The following is a 19,657-nucleotide window of genomic DNA, read 5'->3' as shown; positions in this document are numbered from 1 at the left end:
GAAAGCATTCAGTATTTTTGGTGAGCAGAGCCAGTCTGAGGATGCAGAGTCAGATACAGACGAAGACTGTCCAGACGACGAGTTTGATGTCGAATACTAAGACACATTCAGCATCCTAGAGCAAGATAGCGGCCTTGAGTACCAAATTCCCACACATCAAAGATGTGCGTGCCACTTATTGAACTTAGCTGCCACAACAGATGCTGACATTGCAGAACAGAAGAACGACACCTACAAGAGGTTGTCACAAGCTGCCTTTGGGAAATGCCAATGTGGAATAAGTCAGGCCACTCACACACTGCAGCAGAAATTGTGGAAGATAATTGTAGTCTTCAGCTCATCCGACCCAACAAGACACGATGGAACTCAACATACATGGCTGTGGAGAGAATCATTCAGATCATACAAGAACAAGGGGAAGATGCCATCAGGAGTGTTTGTGAAGAATTCAAACTAAAAATGTAAGTTTTCTTTGCATTTGAAAAGTATGATATGTAATTAATTAGCATTTGTAACATAACATTTGTCATAATTCATGATCAATAGAAAACAGTGCTGATACAGTATATTTTGTTCTACATGGCTGCATAACTCAAATCATTCCTATAAGAAACTTAACAGTTTTATGTGTTTTATTTATCTTGCACAGGTTTAGTCAAGCAGAAATTGCTTTCCTGAGAGAGTTTTGCTCTGTGATGAGACCAGTGGTAAAGGCCTTAAACATTCTTCAGTCCAAGACCAACACACACTTGGGGTGGCTGCTCCCAGTGATCTTTGAATTACAGTCAAAACTGAGAAGGCAGGAAGAGTCCACCAAGATGTGTCTGCCACTCATCAGAGCAATTCAGCAAGGTGTCCAAAAGCGTTTTGGAGTGATGATGGAGGACCCTGAACTGATCTCTGCAGCAATCCTTCTACCAAAATTTAAGACTGGCTGGACTGAGAAAGCTGATCCCATAGAAGAAGGTGTGATTTAATTGTTTAATATCATGCTGATCAATAGTTTTAGTCTTGTTCATTTGATTTCTACCAACAAATACATAGTAATACCATTACAATACAGAATTAATACTATGTCTGTCATCTGAAGTTGTAGCTGTTTGTACTAGTACTCTCTAATGACCGATAAATCATTGCTTAATTGCCAGATGTTGTTTGTCATTCAACAGGTCTACTCTATGTCAGACATCACCTCGACCAAATGGCTGAGACAGAGATGAAACAGGGACAAGGACCAGGACAACATTCATCTGATGAAGAGGATTTCTTCGCCTCCATGAAGACCAGAAGGTCAGAGGGGAGAGGGGAGTTAGAGGGCTACCTTGCCTGTGTTTCAGAGAGCATCGACCTTCTTAACTCCTTTCCAAAAATAAAAAAACTTTCCCTGAAACTCAACACAGGCCTTCCGGCCTCAGCTGCCTGTGAGCGCCTATTCAGCTCGGCTGGTTTATTGTTTACTGCAAAGACAGCATGGATTAGTGCAACAAACTTTGAGAATCAGCTCCTGCTGAAACTCAACAAGAGCTTTTCGGTTTAATGTTTTAGTATTCAGTGGGCAGAGTGGGCAGGGCACTTTATTTTATTTCCTTTATCAGCAGTCAGTGTGTTCATTTTTCAATTAAGAAATCCCAGCTGACTATGGGTGAGAGGTGGGGTACACCCTGGACAAGTTGCCAGGTCAACACGGGGTTGACACATAGAGATAAACAACCATTCACACTCACACCTGCAGTAAATTTAGAGCCACCAATTAGCCTAATCTGCATGTCTTTGGACTGTGGGGGAAACCAAAGCACCCATGCAGACACGGGGAGAACATGCAAACTCCACACACAGAAAGGCCCCCATCAGCCACTGGGCTTGAACCCAGAACCTTCTTGCTGTGAGGCGACAGTGCTAACCACTACACCACCCTGCTGCCCTTTGTTCAACAATGCAATGAGTTACCTGAAAAATTTTATGTTCACTGAAGTTATCTGTGTTGACAGTGAAGGCTTGTGATGTGTTCTGGGAACTGGAGTTTCAGGTGGATTCCAGCGCTGGTGTGACATTAACAGTTACTGATGACAACAGAATGTTTATGTGTCAATGAATCAAGAAAAGCAAGTCAAAAAGAGAAAAACCTGTTCCATAAATCAAGTGTTCTTTCCCATGACATTTTTCAACATTGTATTTTATACATTGGATGTAAATAAAAATAAAGTGATGATTATATCATAAGAATATTTAACTTGATCACAATATAGTGTATGTCCACTATATTTTCTTCATTTTTTTTCTCAAAAGTTGTAATGCTAAATGGTAAACATCTTTAAAACAACAGTTTTAGTCTCATCTCATTATCTCTAGCCACTTTATCCTGTTCTACAGGGTCGCAGGCAAGCTGGAGCCTATCCCAGCTGACTACGGGCGAAAGGCGGGGTACACCCTGGACAAGTTGCCAGGTCATCACAGGGCTGACAGACACAGACAACCATTCACACTCACATTCACACCTACGGTCAATTTAGAGTCACCAGTTAACCTAAAGCCTAGGTCACAACCGGACGTACGATTTTTTTGGCCGTGCGATTTTTGGCGTTTCCCAAATTGCTACATTTTTTTTGTTCGTGGAGAAAGACGCACGTTGGCCGTAAGTTTGTCTTGCAACCTGAAAAAAACGTAGAGTTTGTTTGACAAAGAACCTCTGCGGCCGGTCTGCGGCTCGAAAATCAGCACGTCACACGCGCGCTGTCCGTGCGTTTCTTGCGTTTTTTGCACGTAGACCGGCCGTAGGAGCACGTACAGCCGGTTGTGACCGAGGCTTAACCTGCATGCCTTTGGACTGTGGGGGAAACCGGAGCACCCAGAGGAAACCCACACGGACACAGGGAGAACATGCAAACTCCACACAGAAAGGCCCTTGCCGGCCACAGGGCTCGAACCCAGAACTTTCTTGCTGTGAGGCGACAGCGCTAACCACTACACCACCGTGCCGCCCAACAGTTTTAGTGTTTCACAATTACAATATTAAGGTTCCTCAACTGGTTCAGAGCGGTCCTTATATCCAATACAGGGATATACAAATATACACATGAAGCTCACATCATGTAGCAGAAGCAAGAGCACAATGCATACAATCATGCAGATACAGGTAAAGCGCTTCAGTTCATGGTTACATCAACCATCAGAATGGAGAACAAAATCTCAGTAACTTTGACTGTGGTATGATTGTTGATGCCAGAGGGGCTGGTAAGTATTTCAGAATCTGCTGATCTCGTGGGATTTACATTCTCTCGAGTTTACACAGAATGGTTTGAAAAATTAAAGCATCCATTAAATAGCAGTTCTGTTTGGGAAACCTCAGGCCCTGTTTACATGATTTCGAATCAGCGGATCATCAGATTAACGTTTTTAAAACGATTCGCGTACACACACAAAATTTCTGTGCCCGCAACAAAACCGTTCCCCGTGCACACAGCAATGCCAATACACAGATACGCTAATCACATGACTAATTAGACGGCACGTCACATGATCCCAGTGCATATCGGGCATGCGCAAGTCACTCACCACTTGCAAGTGGAAGGATGTCGTTGTAAAAAATGAAGTATGCCAGTCTGTTATCGGCGGTACTGGTACTACAATGACGCCTTTTTTACACCGTGTATGGCCTTCGTGTTTATGCTAGAAGGATCTAACAGTGTTCGGTACACTCTTCACCTCGCAGAACGGCCGTTTTTTGCAATTACAACAAGACTATTTAGTGCTACGGTAACCAACACACTTCCTGTACTGCTCATTCACTTAATGACTTCCTCAACACACTTCCTGTTCCGCCTGTGGAGTCGTTTTCTGGCGTTTTAATGTGCACGGACAGTGCATCTGCAACGAAAACGATACGGATACGGTCTAATGTAAACACCACCTCAGAAGAGAATGGCCATATTGGTTCAAGCTGACGGGAAGACTACAGTAACTCAAATAACCACTCTTTACAAACGTGGTGAACAGAAAAGCATCTCAGAACACACAACATGCCAAACCTTGAGGAAGATAGGCTACAGCAGGTTCCAATCAGCCAAGAACAGGAATCAGTCTACTAAACTGGCAAGTTGGAAAAAGACCATGTGATGTTTTTACAATATTCAACAAAACAGCTTAGATTAATACAAATCAGTAGTGATGTAAAATGTTCATTCATTCATCTTCAGTAGCAGATTTATCTTGGTCAGGTTTGCAATGGATCTGGAGCCAATACATGTACCGACATGCTGAGGTGGGATGAAACTGGGGAACCTACACAGACATAAACATGTGAAACTCTACCTAGAGCACAATACTGAACTAAATAAAACAAATAAAGTCTGTCACTTTTTAGCATATTACAAACTTTGCAAATAAAATAACTTCAGACTCTTAAATTTGTTGTAATATAAAACAAAAGTGGCCAAAAAATGAATATGTTTTAAGTGCGGTAATAATGAGTTTGTAATGATATTTTTGTAACAGTGCTTGCTCAACCTTGTCTTGGTCTGGAATGTAGAGAATGAAAGGGCTGATGATAACTTTAGACAGATAATGTTAACAGAGCACGACAGCGAACACATTTAAACACATGGTCTCTAATGTCAATAGACACACCCAAGATAAACTCCAAGTGTTAAGGAGTGGTGATTCTTACAGTCTTACAAAATCCTTTGTTTCCTATTCTGCACCTCTCTTCCGTCTCTGTTAAAATTACAGTTTGCAATAATTAGCATGTTTTTGTGATGGGCACTGAAATGTTGCTCTGGCTGACTGGCTCACAACTGCAAACTGACCTTATACCACATCCAGCACTAATATTCACTTCAAATGGAGGACATTGACTGTGGGCTTAACAATATCCTTTTAGAGTAGATAGTTTATATTATTTATTAATATATTTTTTAAATGCATGCTGATTGATTGGAATTACCTTCCTTACTTAATCATTTACATTCATGTAAGGCAAAGAAAGACACAAGGAAAAGTCTCGTGGTCTAATAACAACATGCATAAAGCTATCAATGTAGCATGAGTAAGGATGAATAAGCCTAAACAGCGAAGTCCTTAGTGTTGAATCAACACAGTGTGTTCACATGGATTCACTTGGACATAAAAGCACACTATAACACTACATGAATTGCATTTGGGTGATTTTGCTGTGTATTCAGTACTTCTACCTAAATTAACTCCGCAGTCACTGACTCAGATTACAGAGGATCTGGAGATCTGACATAGTGTGTGTGTGTGTGTGTGTGTGTGTAAGGCTAAAAGCAGCCCTTCCCTTTAAAATAACAGTCTATTAAAGACCAGGTTTTGACTAAAATCCAAAATATCCACCCCTCTCTCTCTCACACACACACTCATATGGGCAGTGCTGGAAACTATGACTCACCGAGTAAGGATATAGAGGAAGGGAGAAAGGATGAGAAAGGGCGGAACCAGACTCCAGCCTAATCTCTTTTGAAACTTCTGCTAAACAAACACTATTTGTGTGCTATTGTATAAAAGCTATCTGCAAATAGCTATCTGCTATTCTGCAGGTATTGTATGTCCAATAGTATATTTAGAGTAATAAAACGTTTTGCTAATAAAGCTTTTTTCATAATAAATGTTTTTAATCATCTTCACATTAGTTAGAACTCAGACCTTCAAAAGCACTCTTAAAAATGTCAATGTGACTGCACTGGCAGCAGAACATTTCAACATAGCCCAGCTGGATGAACCAACTAGGAAGACTCTTTGGAAGAAGATGATGGAGGATAAAATAAGTCCAAGTTTACAATGGATTTATGGAAGTAATGGCAGAGTGTGTTTTTCATTGATTTAAAAGCAGCATATGACTGGATCCCACAGGAGGCACTCTTTCAAGTTCTGGAGATCCGCCTTCAGAGCCCAACACTCATCTCCAGACTTAAAGCTTTATATAATGGCACTAAAGCCTGTATAAAGAATTTAGGACATTATTTCAATACGTATGTAGGATGCCGACAAAGAGCTCTTGAAAGTCCTACTATCTTTAACATCTATTTGGATTTTGTGATGTGTTGCACCAAACATGAAATATTTCGAGTCTTTCCTGATACTGGAGCATGAATAGAATTTGCTATACCAAATGAAGTATCACCTCGTTGTCTCTGTACTAGTATCTCGCATGGCATAATCAGAGTTTCTGAGTTGATGTATGCAGATGACATTGTGGTGTTTTCTGAAGACCTGGATGAGCTGAGAAGAATATTGGGAATATATGATAATACTTTCAGTAGATTTGGGTTGAAAATGTCCTACAAGAAAACAGAAACTATGGTTTTTAATGTAGATGAGAGCATTAAAGAACAGGAAAGCCTACTAGCCATTGATGGAACATCTATAAAGAATGTGAGAAAATTCAGATATCTGGGATACCTGATCTCCAACCTCAACAATAAGTCATTGGATTTCCTGCATATCAGAATAGCATCAGCCTACAAGAAATGGAACAAGTTAAAGAACGTCCTCACAGATCACGAGATATACCTCAGTACCCGTATAAGAATCCTAACAGTGCGTGTCTGAGCCTGCTTATTATACAGTGTCCAAGCATGGGAACTGACCACTGTGGAACTTAACAAGATCAACATGGTCTGGAACAATTTCTTAAGGAAAATGATCTTGCATGTAGCAGGCATGATATTGCACGTCTGCTGAATGAATAATGATTCCATCCAAAGGCAATTGTTATTTGACAAGAGACGGCAGTGGCAAAAGCTTGAGGAGACCCTGTCCATGGACAGGTCACAAGTACTACGTAGCATGATGCACAAAGAGGACTTCACGCGCCTGTTGGGTAACATTTTTCCAGCACCCAAGCAGACGCACCCCAAAGCCAATCATGTGCCATGAGGGAAAAACTGATGATGAGAGATGGCTGATGTTCAATCAAAAGTTCAGGCTTTACTGTTGTCAACAGTTCCCCAACAACCGCTGCCACCACCACCCAAAAAATTACCACCTAGACAATTATAATATTATAAAATACATTCATAGTTAGCTACACCAAAAACAAAACTTAGGATTCTGCTGGTGGTAGTGTCATTTGCTTGGATGTAATTTCCAACAACTCTTGTGGTTGCAGACTTTGATCAGGCTGAGTTGATCGAGTTGGTAGACTATCTGTACCAGCTGGTAAGTACTGGTAGAAAGGAAACCGTTTTGAACTTACGTCCTTTAATGCTAAATCATATTTAAAGATACATATAATGCTAAATACATATTTAAAGAACAAATACAGCTAGGTGACCTCAAACATCAGGTTTCGATTCAGTATGCTTTGCCCTTAAAGGAACAGTCCACCGTATTTCCATAATGAAATATGCTCTTACCTGAATTGAGACGAGCTGCTCCGTACCTATCCGAGCTTTGCGCGACCTCCCAGTTAGTCAGACGCAGTCCGACGTGCTGTCACTCCTGTTAGCAATGTAGCTAGGCTCAGGATGGCCAACGGTATTTTTTGGGGCTGTAGTTAGATGTGACCAAACTCTTCCGCATTTTTCCTGTTTACATAGGTTTATATGACCAGTGATATGAAAAAAGTTCAGTTAAAAAAATTGAAACGTAGCGATTTTCTATGCTATGGAAATTCCGCACTATAATGACAGGCGTACTAACACCTTCTGCGCACTTCGGCAGCGCATTGATATCTGAGCTCCGTATCAATGCGCTGCCGAAGCGCGCAGAAGGTGTTAGTACGCCTGTCATTATAGTGCGGACTTTCCATAGCATAGAAAATCACTACGTTTCAATTTTTTAACTGAACTTTTTTCATATCACTGGTCATATAAACCTATGTAAACAGGAAAAACACGGAAGAGTTTGGTCACATCTAACTACAGCCCCAAAAAATACCGTTGGCCATACTGAGCCTAGCTACATTGCTAACAGGAGTGACAGCGCGTCGGACTGCGTCTGACTAACTGGGAGGTCGCGCAAAGCTCGGATAGGTACAGAGCAGCTCGTCTCAATTCAGGTAAGAGCATATTTCATTATGGAAATACGGTGGACTGTTCCTTTAAAGGGCCATAGGTGCTTCACACATGAGAAACTAAAGGCTAAAATAGCCAAAGGGGTGCCACTCCAGGATGTCTAGGCATTCTCCTTACCATACTCCAAGGAGTTGGTGGGGGAGAAAGTTTAGTCACCAACAGCCCAACCCTGCAGCATGGAATACTGGATTACAGGATACCAGTAATAGGTCTCCTGACCTGACCTAACTATGTCTCAAATTTATATTGTTTAATTTAGTCAAGTAATAAGGAAGAAGGACAATAATTTAACAACTTAATAACTTAAAATAAGGTCTACCAGTCTGACCAGTTTGGCCTATATTTTGGCAGGTGATAACTGGTCACACCAAGCCTCGATTTTTCACCAGGGATGGCTAAACTTCCTGAAATCTCATCAGATGAGTACTACATTATGTAGAACATAATCCTTAACCCAAACTGTAAGTGTCTGGATTGTGATGTTCCATTATACTGCAGTTGCACAGTGTATGTTTGTGAAGTTCCAGGCTTTGAGAGGTTTGGATGGAGGGCACAGGGCTGATTGGAGGTAGTCTGGTGTCAAGGTGGAAGATCATCAAGATCACTTAAGCTACTGTTTCACTCATGTATTTTTAGCTGTGTTGTCATGCATGGACTATCACAATATTGCTGTTAGAAATTAAATTTTGATTTAAGATGCTGCCTTTTAAAAAATAGATGTTTAAAATAGCCTATGGGCTGTTTCATGATCAGAGTATACTTTTCAGGTCCACAATAGTCCAAAAATCAAACCTCAGATATTTGTGTTTCTCTGCTGCCAAAAATTACCTTTTGAGATGGAAATTAATGGCACAGAATTTCAGAACTACAGGTCATATACTGGGCGCAGACCCATTGCAACAAGGTAGGCAGACTTGGCAATTGCCTAGGGCCCCAGACCTCAAAGGGCCACCACTGCCGAACGACTGGTTATGTATTCAATAGCAATGACAACTTTTTGAGCGCGGCAGCGCAGCGCCTAATGACACTTGTTGAAATACCCTAGTTCCAAGGGGGGCCCCCTAATGCACAACAGCGCCTCCCTACATGCTTTGGCCGAAAAGTGCAATGACAGTCTGTTGTCAACCCCTCAATGCCCATCTCCGTCCAGTCAAGTGGTTGCAGAGCTCCGCGGCAAAAAAAAAAAAAAAAAAACATGAAGCGAAATTACCCCTCAGGGAGCCAGAAGAGAAAGAAGAAAAGGGAAGAGGAAGACAGAAAAAAACAAGACACTGGTAAGTGAGAATGTACACACTCATTAATACCAAGCGGGTCGACAAGCAAATTTGGTAGCTAGCTTACTACGTTTACTTCTTACATTTCCTGTGTCAGTTGCCTCAAGTGAGAGGAGCTTTTCAGCTCTGAAGCTTATTAAGAACTATATGAGGTCCGCCCATGATTCTAGTTGTGTATTCTTAAATTTTTATGTGTTTTTCTATACCTTTTGCACTTTTCTGTGTGTGCTGGTTCTTATTAAGATTCTTATTCATGTTTGTAATCATTTAATCACCATTTGAAGTTATTTCTACTTGTGTATATACTGTAAATATTTAGTGTTGTGTTATTTGCACATTTTATATTACTTTGTCTTATTTTCATATATATATATATATATATATATATATATATATATAAATAAATGTGTGTGTGTATTTTGTCTATTCTTGTGTTTAATTGGGTTTGATAAATAATGTAAAGAGTTCATTTATTAAGTAAAAATCGTAAGAATGATTACAATATGTGTGATGTTTATTTAAGTCTTCAGTGGGTAGGCGGCCATAAGGCTTTTCGTCGAGGGGGGGGATAATTATGGGCCCCAGATCCCCCTTTGCCTAGGGCCCCCAAATAGCTTGAAACGGGCCTGACTGGGCGTGTTACTTGTGGTGAGAAGACAGTGTATGGAGTATTTCTAAAATTGACCCACTTTCTTATAGTCCACAAGTGTGAAGTATACAAAGTGAAAAACTGATAAAATATATGTGATTTTAAGTACAAATTTTTAAGTACTGTGCAGCAATGTTTGTACATGGTGAAAATTGTAATAACAACTGAAGTGGTGACGATCATTGACACTTTTTGACAGACCATGTGTGAAGCTCTGCTGTAAAAGTGTCTCACGTCCTGTAAAAGTGTCTCACGTGAAAAAAGTGTTTCAAGTCCTGTTTGTTTGTTTTTTTTTTACTGTGCAACAGCAGAGTATTCTGCTTCAAAAGAGACAAATATTTTCTTATAAAATCATTTACAATCTCATCATCAAGTGTTTTCCAGAGAGGACATTTTTGACAGACAAAGGATCAAAGTGTAAAAATTAAAGCAGAATTAAATGAAATGACCACAAGGTCAAAACTGAGCCCACATTTAACTCTTACAGACATATAAATAATAACTTATAAGAGGCATTGCTGCTGTAGATAGGGCTGGGGAGTCCCTGTCAAATAAGGTATAAGACATGCATTCCAAGGGTGGCACAGTGGTGTAGTGGTTAGAACTGTTGCCTCACAGCAAGAAGGTTCTGGGTTTGAGCCCATGCAAACTCCATGCTCTTCCTGTGTCTGTGTGGGTTTCCTCTGGTTGCTCCTGTTTCCCCCACAGTCCAAAGACATGCAGGTTAGGCTAATTGGTGGCTCTAAATTGACCATAGGTGTGAATGGTTGTTTGTCTCTATGTATCAGCCCTGTGATGATCTGGTGACTTGTCCAGGGTGTACCCTGCCTCTTGCCCATAGTCAGCTGGGATAGGCTCCAGCTTTCCCACGACCCTGCACAGGATAAGCAGTTATGGATAATGGATGGATGGACATACATTCCAGTATATATATATATATATATATATATATATATATATATACACAGTGGTGCTTGAAAGTTTGTGAACCCTTTAGAATTTTCTATATTTCTGCATAAATATGACCTAAAACATCATCAGATTTTCACACAAGTCCTAAAAGTAGATAAAGAGAACCCAGTTAAGCAAATGAGACAAAAATATTATACTTAGTCATTTATTTATTGAGGAAAATGATCCAATATTACATATCTGTGAGTGGCAAAAGTAAGTGAACCTTTGCTTTCAGTATCTGGTGTGACCCCCTTGTACAGCAATAACTGCAACTAAACATTTGCGGTAACTGTTGATCAGTCCTGCACACCGGCTTGGAGGAATTTTAGCCCATTCCTCCGTGCAGAACAGCTTCAACTCTGGGATGTTGGTGGGTTTCCTCACATGAACTGCTCGCTTCAGGTCCTTCCACAACATTTCCATTGGATTAAGGTCAGGACTTTGACTTGGCCATTCCAAAACATTAACTTTATTCTTCTTTAACCATTCTTTGGTAGAATGACTTGTGTGCTTAGGGTCGTTGTCTTGCTGCATGACCCACTTTCTCTTGAGATTCAGTTCATGGACAGATGTCCTGACATTTTCCTTTAGAATTCGCTGGTATAATTCAGAATTCATTGTTCCATCAATGATGGCAAGCCGTCCTGGCCCTGATGCAGCAAAACAGGCCCAAACCATGATACTACCACCACCATGTTTCACAGTTGGGATAAGGTTCTTATGCTGGAATGCAGTGTTTTCCTTTCTCCAAACATAACGCTTCTCATTTAAACCAAAAAGTTCTATTTTGGTCTCATCCGTCCACAAAACATTTTTCCAATAGCCTTCTGGCTTGTCCACGTGATCTTTAGCAAACTGCAGACGAGCAGCAATGTTCTTTTTGGAGAGCAGGGGCTTTCTCCTTGCAACCCTGCCATGCACACCATTGTTGTTCAGTGTTTTCCTGATGGTGGACTCATGAACATTAACATTAGCCAATGTGAGAGAGGCCTTCAGTTGCTTAGAAGTTACCCTGGGGTCCTTTGTGACCTCTCCGACTATTACACGCCTTGCTCTTGGAGTGATCTTTGTTGGTCGACCACTCCTGGGGAAGGTAACAATGGTCTTGAATTGCCTCCATTTGTACACAATCTGTCTGACTGTGGATTGTTGGAGTCCAAACTCTTTAGAGATGGTTTTGTAACCTTTTCCAGCCTGATGAGCATCAACAACACTTTTTCTGAGCTCCTCAGAAATCTCCTTTGTTTGTGCCATGATACACTTCCACAAACATGTATTGTGAGGATCAGACATTGATAGATCCCTGTTCTTTAAATAAAACAGGGTGCCCACTCACACCTGATTGTCATCCCATTGATTGAAAACACCTGACTCTAATTTCACCTTCAAATGAACTGCTAATCCTAGAGGTTCACATACTTTTGCCACTCACAGATATGTAATATTGGATCATTTTCCTCAATAAATAAATGGCCAAGTATAATATTTTTGTCCCATTTGTTTAACTGGGTTCTCTTTATCTACTTTTAGGATTTGTGTGAAAATCTGATGATGTTTTAGGTCATATTTATGCAAAAATATAGAAAATTTTAAAGGGTTCACAAACTTTCAAGCACCACTGTATATGTGTGTGTGTGTGTGTGTGTGTGTGTGTGTGTGTGTGTGTGTGTGCAGGACCTAGTTCACAGAAGTTAGCTGGTGTTTGGTGTTATTCAAAAAGACAACCATGATTGTGAATCAACCCCTATAGACAAAGTGATCTAGTTCTATATCAGTTGTTGTAGTTATAGTCAAGGACGCGTTATCCTAATGGGCTTCATGTGCAGCTGCCCGGGGCCTCGGAGGTAGCGAGAATGGAAAATATGAAACGATATTTTCAGAAGTTTTGATCATATTGATAACATTTTTGATGCATTTCGCCACCCGTAAGGAAGCCCACCTTGTCCCGTCGCATAAATCACCTGTCATTGTCAATATGATCACTGTCCACCATGTCTTCACATGCTACGCCAGCTTGAGTTCAATGATTTAATTAATGACTTCGCTTTCCAGAAAAGTAGGAAAGTGCCCTTGTAAGTTGACCCATGGCTGTCAAACTGAATGCGCAAAGCTGTGTGCCAGTGCTGTTTGGAACATTACGTGTGTGAAAGGATGAAATGTTTCACATAGCCTAACATTTTGAGATTTATTTCTGAGAAGCAAGATATTTAACCCCGCCGACAGTAGTCGGAGGGGTTATTATTTTCACCTGCGTCAGTCTGTGTGTGTGTGTGTGTGTGTGTGTGTGTGTATCTGTCTGTCTGTCTGTCTGTGTGTCTGCAAGATATCTCAAGAACCAATGGATCGATTTGGACCAAATTTTGTACATGTGTTGCCAATCACCCAGGAAGGAAACCATTAAATTTTGGAGGTCAAAGGTCAAAGGTCAAGGTCATGGCAGAACTTCGAAATTTTCGCCCAATGTATTTTAATAGGGAAAAGGCGGGGTTTGCACTCGTTAGAGTGTCCCTGTCTAGTTTTCTTTGTTATCGCTCTTTGTTTTCACAAGTTAAAAGTCGCCTGGATTCCAAAATGAAAACGAATGGTTATATATCAAATGAATGTTCTTGTTCTGAATACTAAAGAAACTGTTGTAGGCCTAGGTTATGTTCTTGACATGTTGTTCATTGATTCACTCATTCAAAGGCTTCTTGAGGCTAAACTTTAGTTAACCAGACTTGTTAACCGTGATGTCTGATGGATTTTTTCACCATGTAATTGCCTATTTCACCACTGCTTTTTCTCGATTAAATAGGTGTTGATGGATATAAAGTTTTATCGTTCAATAGTATTTCTAATTGTGCCACTGTCATTTTTTAAGGGTTGTTTTACAATCAGGGTACACAAGCTATAAATCACATTTAACACTTATTATCTTCAATATCAAAAGGCTTGACTAAATAAACTTGGTTGTTTATTGTAGCCCTGTGATAGCTCTATTTACCATGCAAAAAAAAATTTGGTGATAACGTTATTTTTGGTGAATGTATGGCAATATATGTCATATTTAGCAAAATTACTCGTGTCATTTTGAAAAAGTGCTTTTTTGACCACAGGTAGCTCCAAAAGGGATGCACTTAAATCATTCTTTATACCATAAAACAAATATTTGGTTATATATCATTGGAAACATAGTTAAGTTTTAATGTTGAATCCCAGTAAGTTTTCAGACTATTTTGATCAAATTAGTATGTAATTGTGTCAAAAAAATGTCCTCTCCGAGACAGCTAATTCTCATCTCATCTCATTATCTCAAGCCGCTTTATCCTGTTCTACAGGGTCGCAGGCAAGCTGGAGCCTATCCCAGCTGACTACGGGCGAAAGGCGGGGTACACCCTGGACAAGTCGCCAGGTCATCACAGGGCTGACACATAGACACAGACAACCATTCACACTCACATTCACACCTACGGTCAATTTAGAGTCACCAGTTAACCTAACCTGCATGTCTTTGGACTGTGGGGGAAACCGGAGCACCCGGAGGAAACCCACACGGACACGGGGAGAACATGCAAACTCCGCACAGAAAGGCCCTCGCCGGCCACGGGGCTCGAACCCAGGACCTTCTTGCTGTGAGGCGACAGCGCTAACCACTACACCACCGTGCCGCCGACAGCTAATTTTTCAATATAAAATAACATATCTAAAATGATAATTTTCATCCTAAAATGTGGTCAAGATATTGGGACATAAATATTAGAGACAACTAACACAAAGCTTACAGCCTTAAAAGCACTATGGAAGTAGTGGATTCTGAATTGTCAAAAAAAAAAATGTCCTCTCCGAGAATCACTTCATTTGTTTCTCCCAGCCCTGCTTAAAGCTACACTTAGGCCCTGTCCACACGGCAACGGATTCAGGTGAATCTGATAAAATTGTTTATCGTTTCAGCCTGGCGTCCACACGGCACCGGCGTTTTGGGTGCCCCAAAACGAAATCTTTTGAGAACGGGTTCCAGAGTGGAAAGATCTGGCAACGGCGCCATTGCGAAGTCGTCTGGATGAGTAGAACGGATTTGTTTACGATGACGTCACAACCACATGACTGTGAGTGCTTCACGTCGGGCATAGACATATAAACATAGACGCCGCCTTCCGCGTAGAATCATACGTCATCCTCGCCGCCATACTGGATGTGGCAAAGTGGAGAATAAAGATGCCTCATTCATGTGCTGCGTTTAACTGTACCAACAGGTTTACCGTCCAAATGAGATCACATAGGATTACCTTTCACAGGTGAGACTGGAAAAATACTTTTCATTGTATTTGGTCATTATAACGTAATTTTACGAACAGATTTTTCTGACTTTGTGGCTAATATGAAGTCTCGCGCATAATAGCCGCTCGGTGAAACCTCTCTCCAAACAATTTATAATTTATAAATAAATTTATAATTTATTTCATAGCCCACCCAACCAATTTCACCACCAGCTGTCAGATGGTGATGGCACACTCAAAAATAGAAGAGATTGGAAGCATGTCAGACTGTGAAGCAATCACATGGAGCAATCCCATTGTAATATGGTTTAATTGATTTTTTTTCCATATAGCACTGTATATTGCAAAAATTGTTTTTGGAGACATTTTATAGCCTATCTGCACGGCATTTAATGAAAGTGATGCGGAGACGGCACGGCATGGCTTCAGCAGCGTAAGCACAGCACATTATTCTACACGATCCCCGCTGAGCTCCAAAACATGCCTTGATGTGTAGATATCATTAGTAGCCTACGATAGTAGCAGCGGAATTAAAAAAAAAAAAAGTTTCCGATAGCTTGATTCCGGTATAGGCCTGCTGCATGTTGAGGAAATTTAGGTCACACCTCCCACGGAATATTGACGGGTATTTCGCACACTATTTATAACCATCACATTAAAAGTTATATATGTTGTTTTGATGCCTGTTTGTTTCCCAAATGTATACGTGTGTGTCTTAATGGGTGAATAAAAGGCATCGAGTTAAACATTATTGTAGAAAGGGGCTTTATGAAGTTCAGTCCATTTACTTGCATTGGTTTACGGGGAAGATTTGCCACATCCAATATGGCGGACACTCTGACGTATCCCAGCAACGGGCCACCAGGCTCAATGCGGCGTCTATGTTTATATGCCTATGACGCCGGGTAGAAGAAGGGGTTTATGCGCATGCGTCGTACTTCTTCTATTGTTTTGGTGTCTCCGATGGGACCGTCTTACAGCGCACGTAGAGGTGTGGCATGTGTATTGCATCGTTTTCAGCAAGCGTTGCGTTGCCATATGTACCTGATATTTTACTGATCCATTGCCCATGTGGACGCGATATTTAAAAAAAAATCTCGTTGCCGTTGTCGTGTGGATGTAGCCTTAATCTTGTTATAATACAAACTATTACACATGCCTATCTGTTCTTTAACTTGTCCTTCACTTAAAAACTGGTACAAGAACCAGTTTGAATCAATTTGAATTTTGGACCTCTATGACACAAACTTTGGACCCTGATTGTAAAACAACCCTTAAAGGTGGGGTATGAGATTTTGGAATAACGGTTCCCGAAAGCCATATTTTGAAAAGAAACAAGCCCGCCCTCGCCATGCTTCCCCCCCCCGCGTCTCATTAAGTTAGATTGTAGAGAGCTTGGAAAAATAGCTCAAACTTTCTCATTTAAACTGTGTTTTCAGCCCCAATTTTCACTCCACACACATAATTTTCTCAAAAGTAGTAGCCACACTTGTCCTGATTCACACAATGTGTCTAGATAGGACTTGCAGTTTTTGAATGAGAAGCCTGAAAGTGAAGAGAGCACAGCCTCATAGACTTCCATTATAAACTTAGCAGAAAAGTCACTCATTTTTAACTCGCTCTAGTGACCTCATTTTTTACACTACAGACAAAGAAATGACATCAGTTTGTTCAGGAGAGCCTTGTGGCGCTCACTGTGAAAGAATCTTGTGAATATCTCCTACCGTTTTCGTGTAAATCCCCGTTGTTTGGAGGGACCTTTTTCTGTCTCTCCCTGCTCAGCGCGCGGGTTGGAGGAGGGGCTGCTCGCTCTCTCTCACAAACACACAGAAGGGCCGGGCTGCTCGCGGGGTTCAGTCTGATTGACGTGTCAGTATCCAATCATTTTGAGGTGGTACCTCGATAGGATTGGATGGCGTTTTTCCTTTATTTTACACTGTAGACTTAGGGTGCTGGCGGCACGGTGGTGTAGTGGTTAGCGCTGTCGCCTCACAGCAAGAAGGTCCGGGTTCGAGCCCCGTGGCCGGCGAGGGCCTTTCTGTGTGGAGTTTGCATGTTCTCCCCGTGTCCGTTTCCTCCGGGTGCTCCGGTTTCCCCCACAGTCCAAAGACATGCAGGTTAGGTTAACTGGTGACTCTAAATTGACCGTAGGTGTGAATGTGAGTGTGAATGGTTGTCTGTGTCTATGTGTCAGCCCTGTGATGACCTGGCGACTTGTCCAGGGTGTACCCCGCCTTTCGCCCGTAGTCAGCTGGGATAGGCTCCAGCTTGCCTGCGACCCTGTAGAACAGGATAAAGCGGCTAGAGATGATGAGATGAGATGAGATGAGATGAGATGAGATGAGATGAGACGAGACTTAGGGTGACCAGACGTCCCGGTTTTACCGGGACAGTCCCGATTTGGGGTTGTGTGTCCCGAGTCCCGACAAAAGTCTGTCGGGACACGGATATGTCCCAGTTTTCGCCACTCGCGACGTTTGAGACTGAGCAGCGTGGGAATCATTAGCGGAGAAATGTCTACATTTACTATTTTGATGAATTGACCGGTGTGGCAGCGGGGGCATGGTCAAGCGTCGGTCTGTGACTGGAGGGCGGAGTCAGGGAAGGTAAGTGGCAGAATCACTACACCTGATGCAAATTAATGTGTTTGTGTGTCTTCCCCAGTGACCGCGCCCTATATAAGGAGAGAGAGAGAGAGAGAGAGAGCGCTCTCTCCCCAACCAAACGACTGGAGTGTGTGTGTTGGCTGGGAGAGTTAAAAGTTTGCTGAAAAGTGAAAATAAAAAGAGTTTTGTGAACTCAGTTCTGACCTGCCATCCTTCTGTGATCCACCCACCCATACAGACTGTCACAGTGGTGCTGAAACCCGGGACCGAGCACAGAAGGACGGCAGGCCAGAACTGAGTTCACAAAACTCTTTTTTTATTTTCACTTTTCAGCAAACTTTTAACTCTCCCAGTCAACGCACACACTCCAGTCGTCTGGTTGGGGAGAGAGCTCGCCCTCTCTCCTTATATAGGGCGCAGTCACCGGGGAAGACACACATACACATTAATTCACATCAGGTGTAGTGATTCTGCCACTTACCTTCCCTGACTCCGCCCTCCGGTCACAGACCGACGCTTGACCACGTCCCCACTGCCACAACAGGAATCGCAAACTTTCCTGGTTACTGCCCCCTGGCCCTGTGGCATGGGTGTTTATTTAGCCACATTATTCCAGACAACAGAACATGTTGCCATGCAACAATAAAATAAACATTACCTGGCGCGAATGTTCTTTGTCTAGCAGCAGTAATGCCGCAGCAATTATGCCGGAAAGAAAACGTACCTTTTCCAAAGGTTTACAGGGCACCTACCCCTTCCTCCGAGAGGTGCAGAACAATGCGCATGAAGCCTACTGCACACACTGTAAGTGCTTTGTTCTTGTACTGAGTTGGGTAGCCTATGTTGCAAATGCTGTGCGCTCCTGTGGGGGCTTTCCTCGGCTGTCACCCCTCTCCTCCTTTATTGCTGTTTTGTTTGAGTGTATATTCTCAAATCATTTGTCTCTTTTTTGTTTCTGTTTAACATACCATTCTGACAGTTTGGCCATATTGCTGTGTTGAACAGCTTGTTGCACCTTCCATTAAAGTGTTCACTTTTGTACACATCTTGCTTTATTCATTCAGTTGTGGGGAATGGTTAGTAAGGTTGATTCTGACCTAGGCTATGTTGAGGTCACATATCTACTTTTTAAGTTCATGCTATAGTGCATACAATTTTAGAGTTATAGCCTACATGTGCATATGCATTCTTCTTGGTGTTCTCACAAACAGGTGAAATAAATCAGTTTAAATTTGGCCTATGGACATAGCCTGGCCTATTCTCAGCCATTACAAAATCTGTTGTCTGACCATAATTTAACTGATCTGTATACCACTATGCTACTAGATAACAAAATGCCTGTTTGTTTTATTTCATGTGAGATGTTGATAAATGTGAGCTTCAACAAAATGATAAGAGCACCTCTCTGAGTGTCACGTTTACGTAAAAAAAAAGGTATGCGTGCACGAGCATGGTCGCGCGCAAAAGTGTCCCGGTTTCAGACTAGGGAAATCTGGTCACCCTATGTAGACTGGATTAAAATATTTCGTTTTTGGGTCAAACCTTCTATTGTACTGCTTGCAACATGGGTGTGAGGAGCTTTTCAAGCAATATGGTAAAAAATACTCCTGAAAAAAATCTCATACCCCACCTTTAAGTTTCTGTGTCTAGTTAGACAGGCAGGGAGTGAATTTCCTGAGCGCAGTTGACAACAGGCGGGGGTGGAGCCTCGGGGGGGTGTCTGCCCAGGGCCCCGGCAAGGGTTAACGCAGGGTTATAGTTACAGACTGTTGATTCTGGACGCCGCCCTTAGTAGCGATTTACGCAAGCGACTCCCACAGTTCGTTTCACTTGAACACGTAGTTCAAAAGAGTCGGATCTTTTAAAGTGACTCGCAGTGCGTACATCCCAG

At 41.8% G+C, this 19,657-nt stretch overlaps 1 protein-coding gene across 1 annotated transcript; it reads left to right on the top strand.

Annotated features, from left to right (window-relative positions):
* Positions 1-272: 272 nt before the first annotated feature.
* Positions 273-1,616, top strand: LOC132885931 (uncharacterized). The gene is made up of 3 exons (XM_060920462.1): positions 273-461; positions 650-966; positions 1,170-1,616. The coding sequence occupies exons 1-3, from the start codon at positions 376-378 to the stop codon at positions 1,535-1,537; spliced, it is 771 nt and encodes a 256-aa protein (XP_060776445.1). The 5' UTR covers positions 273-375; the 3' UTR covers positions 1,538-1,616.
* Positions 1,617-19,657: the final 18,041 nt, after the last annotated feature.

This window comes from Neoarius graeffei, chromosome 5, assembly GCF_027579695.1.
Source record: "Neoarius graeffei isolate fNeoGra1 chromosome 5, fNeoGra1.pri, whole genome shotgun sequence".
In the NCBI taxonomy this organism is placed as follows: Eukaryota; Metazoa; Chordata; class Actinopteri; order Siluriformes; family Ariidae; genus Neoarius; species Neoarius graeffei.
This window is presented reverse-complemented; position numbering and strand designations above follow the sequence as displayed.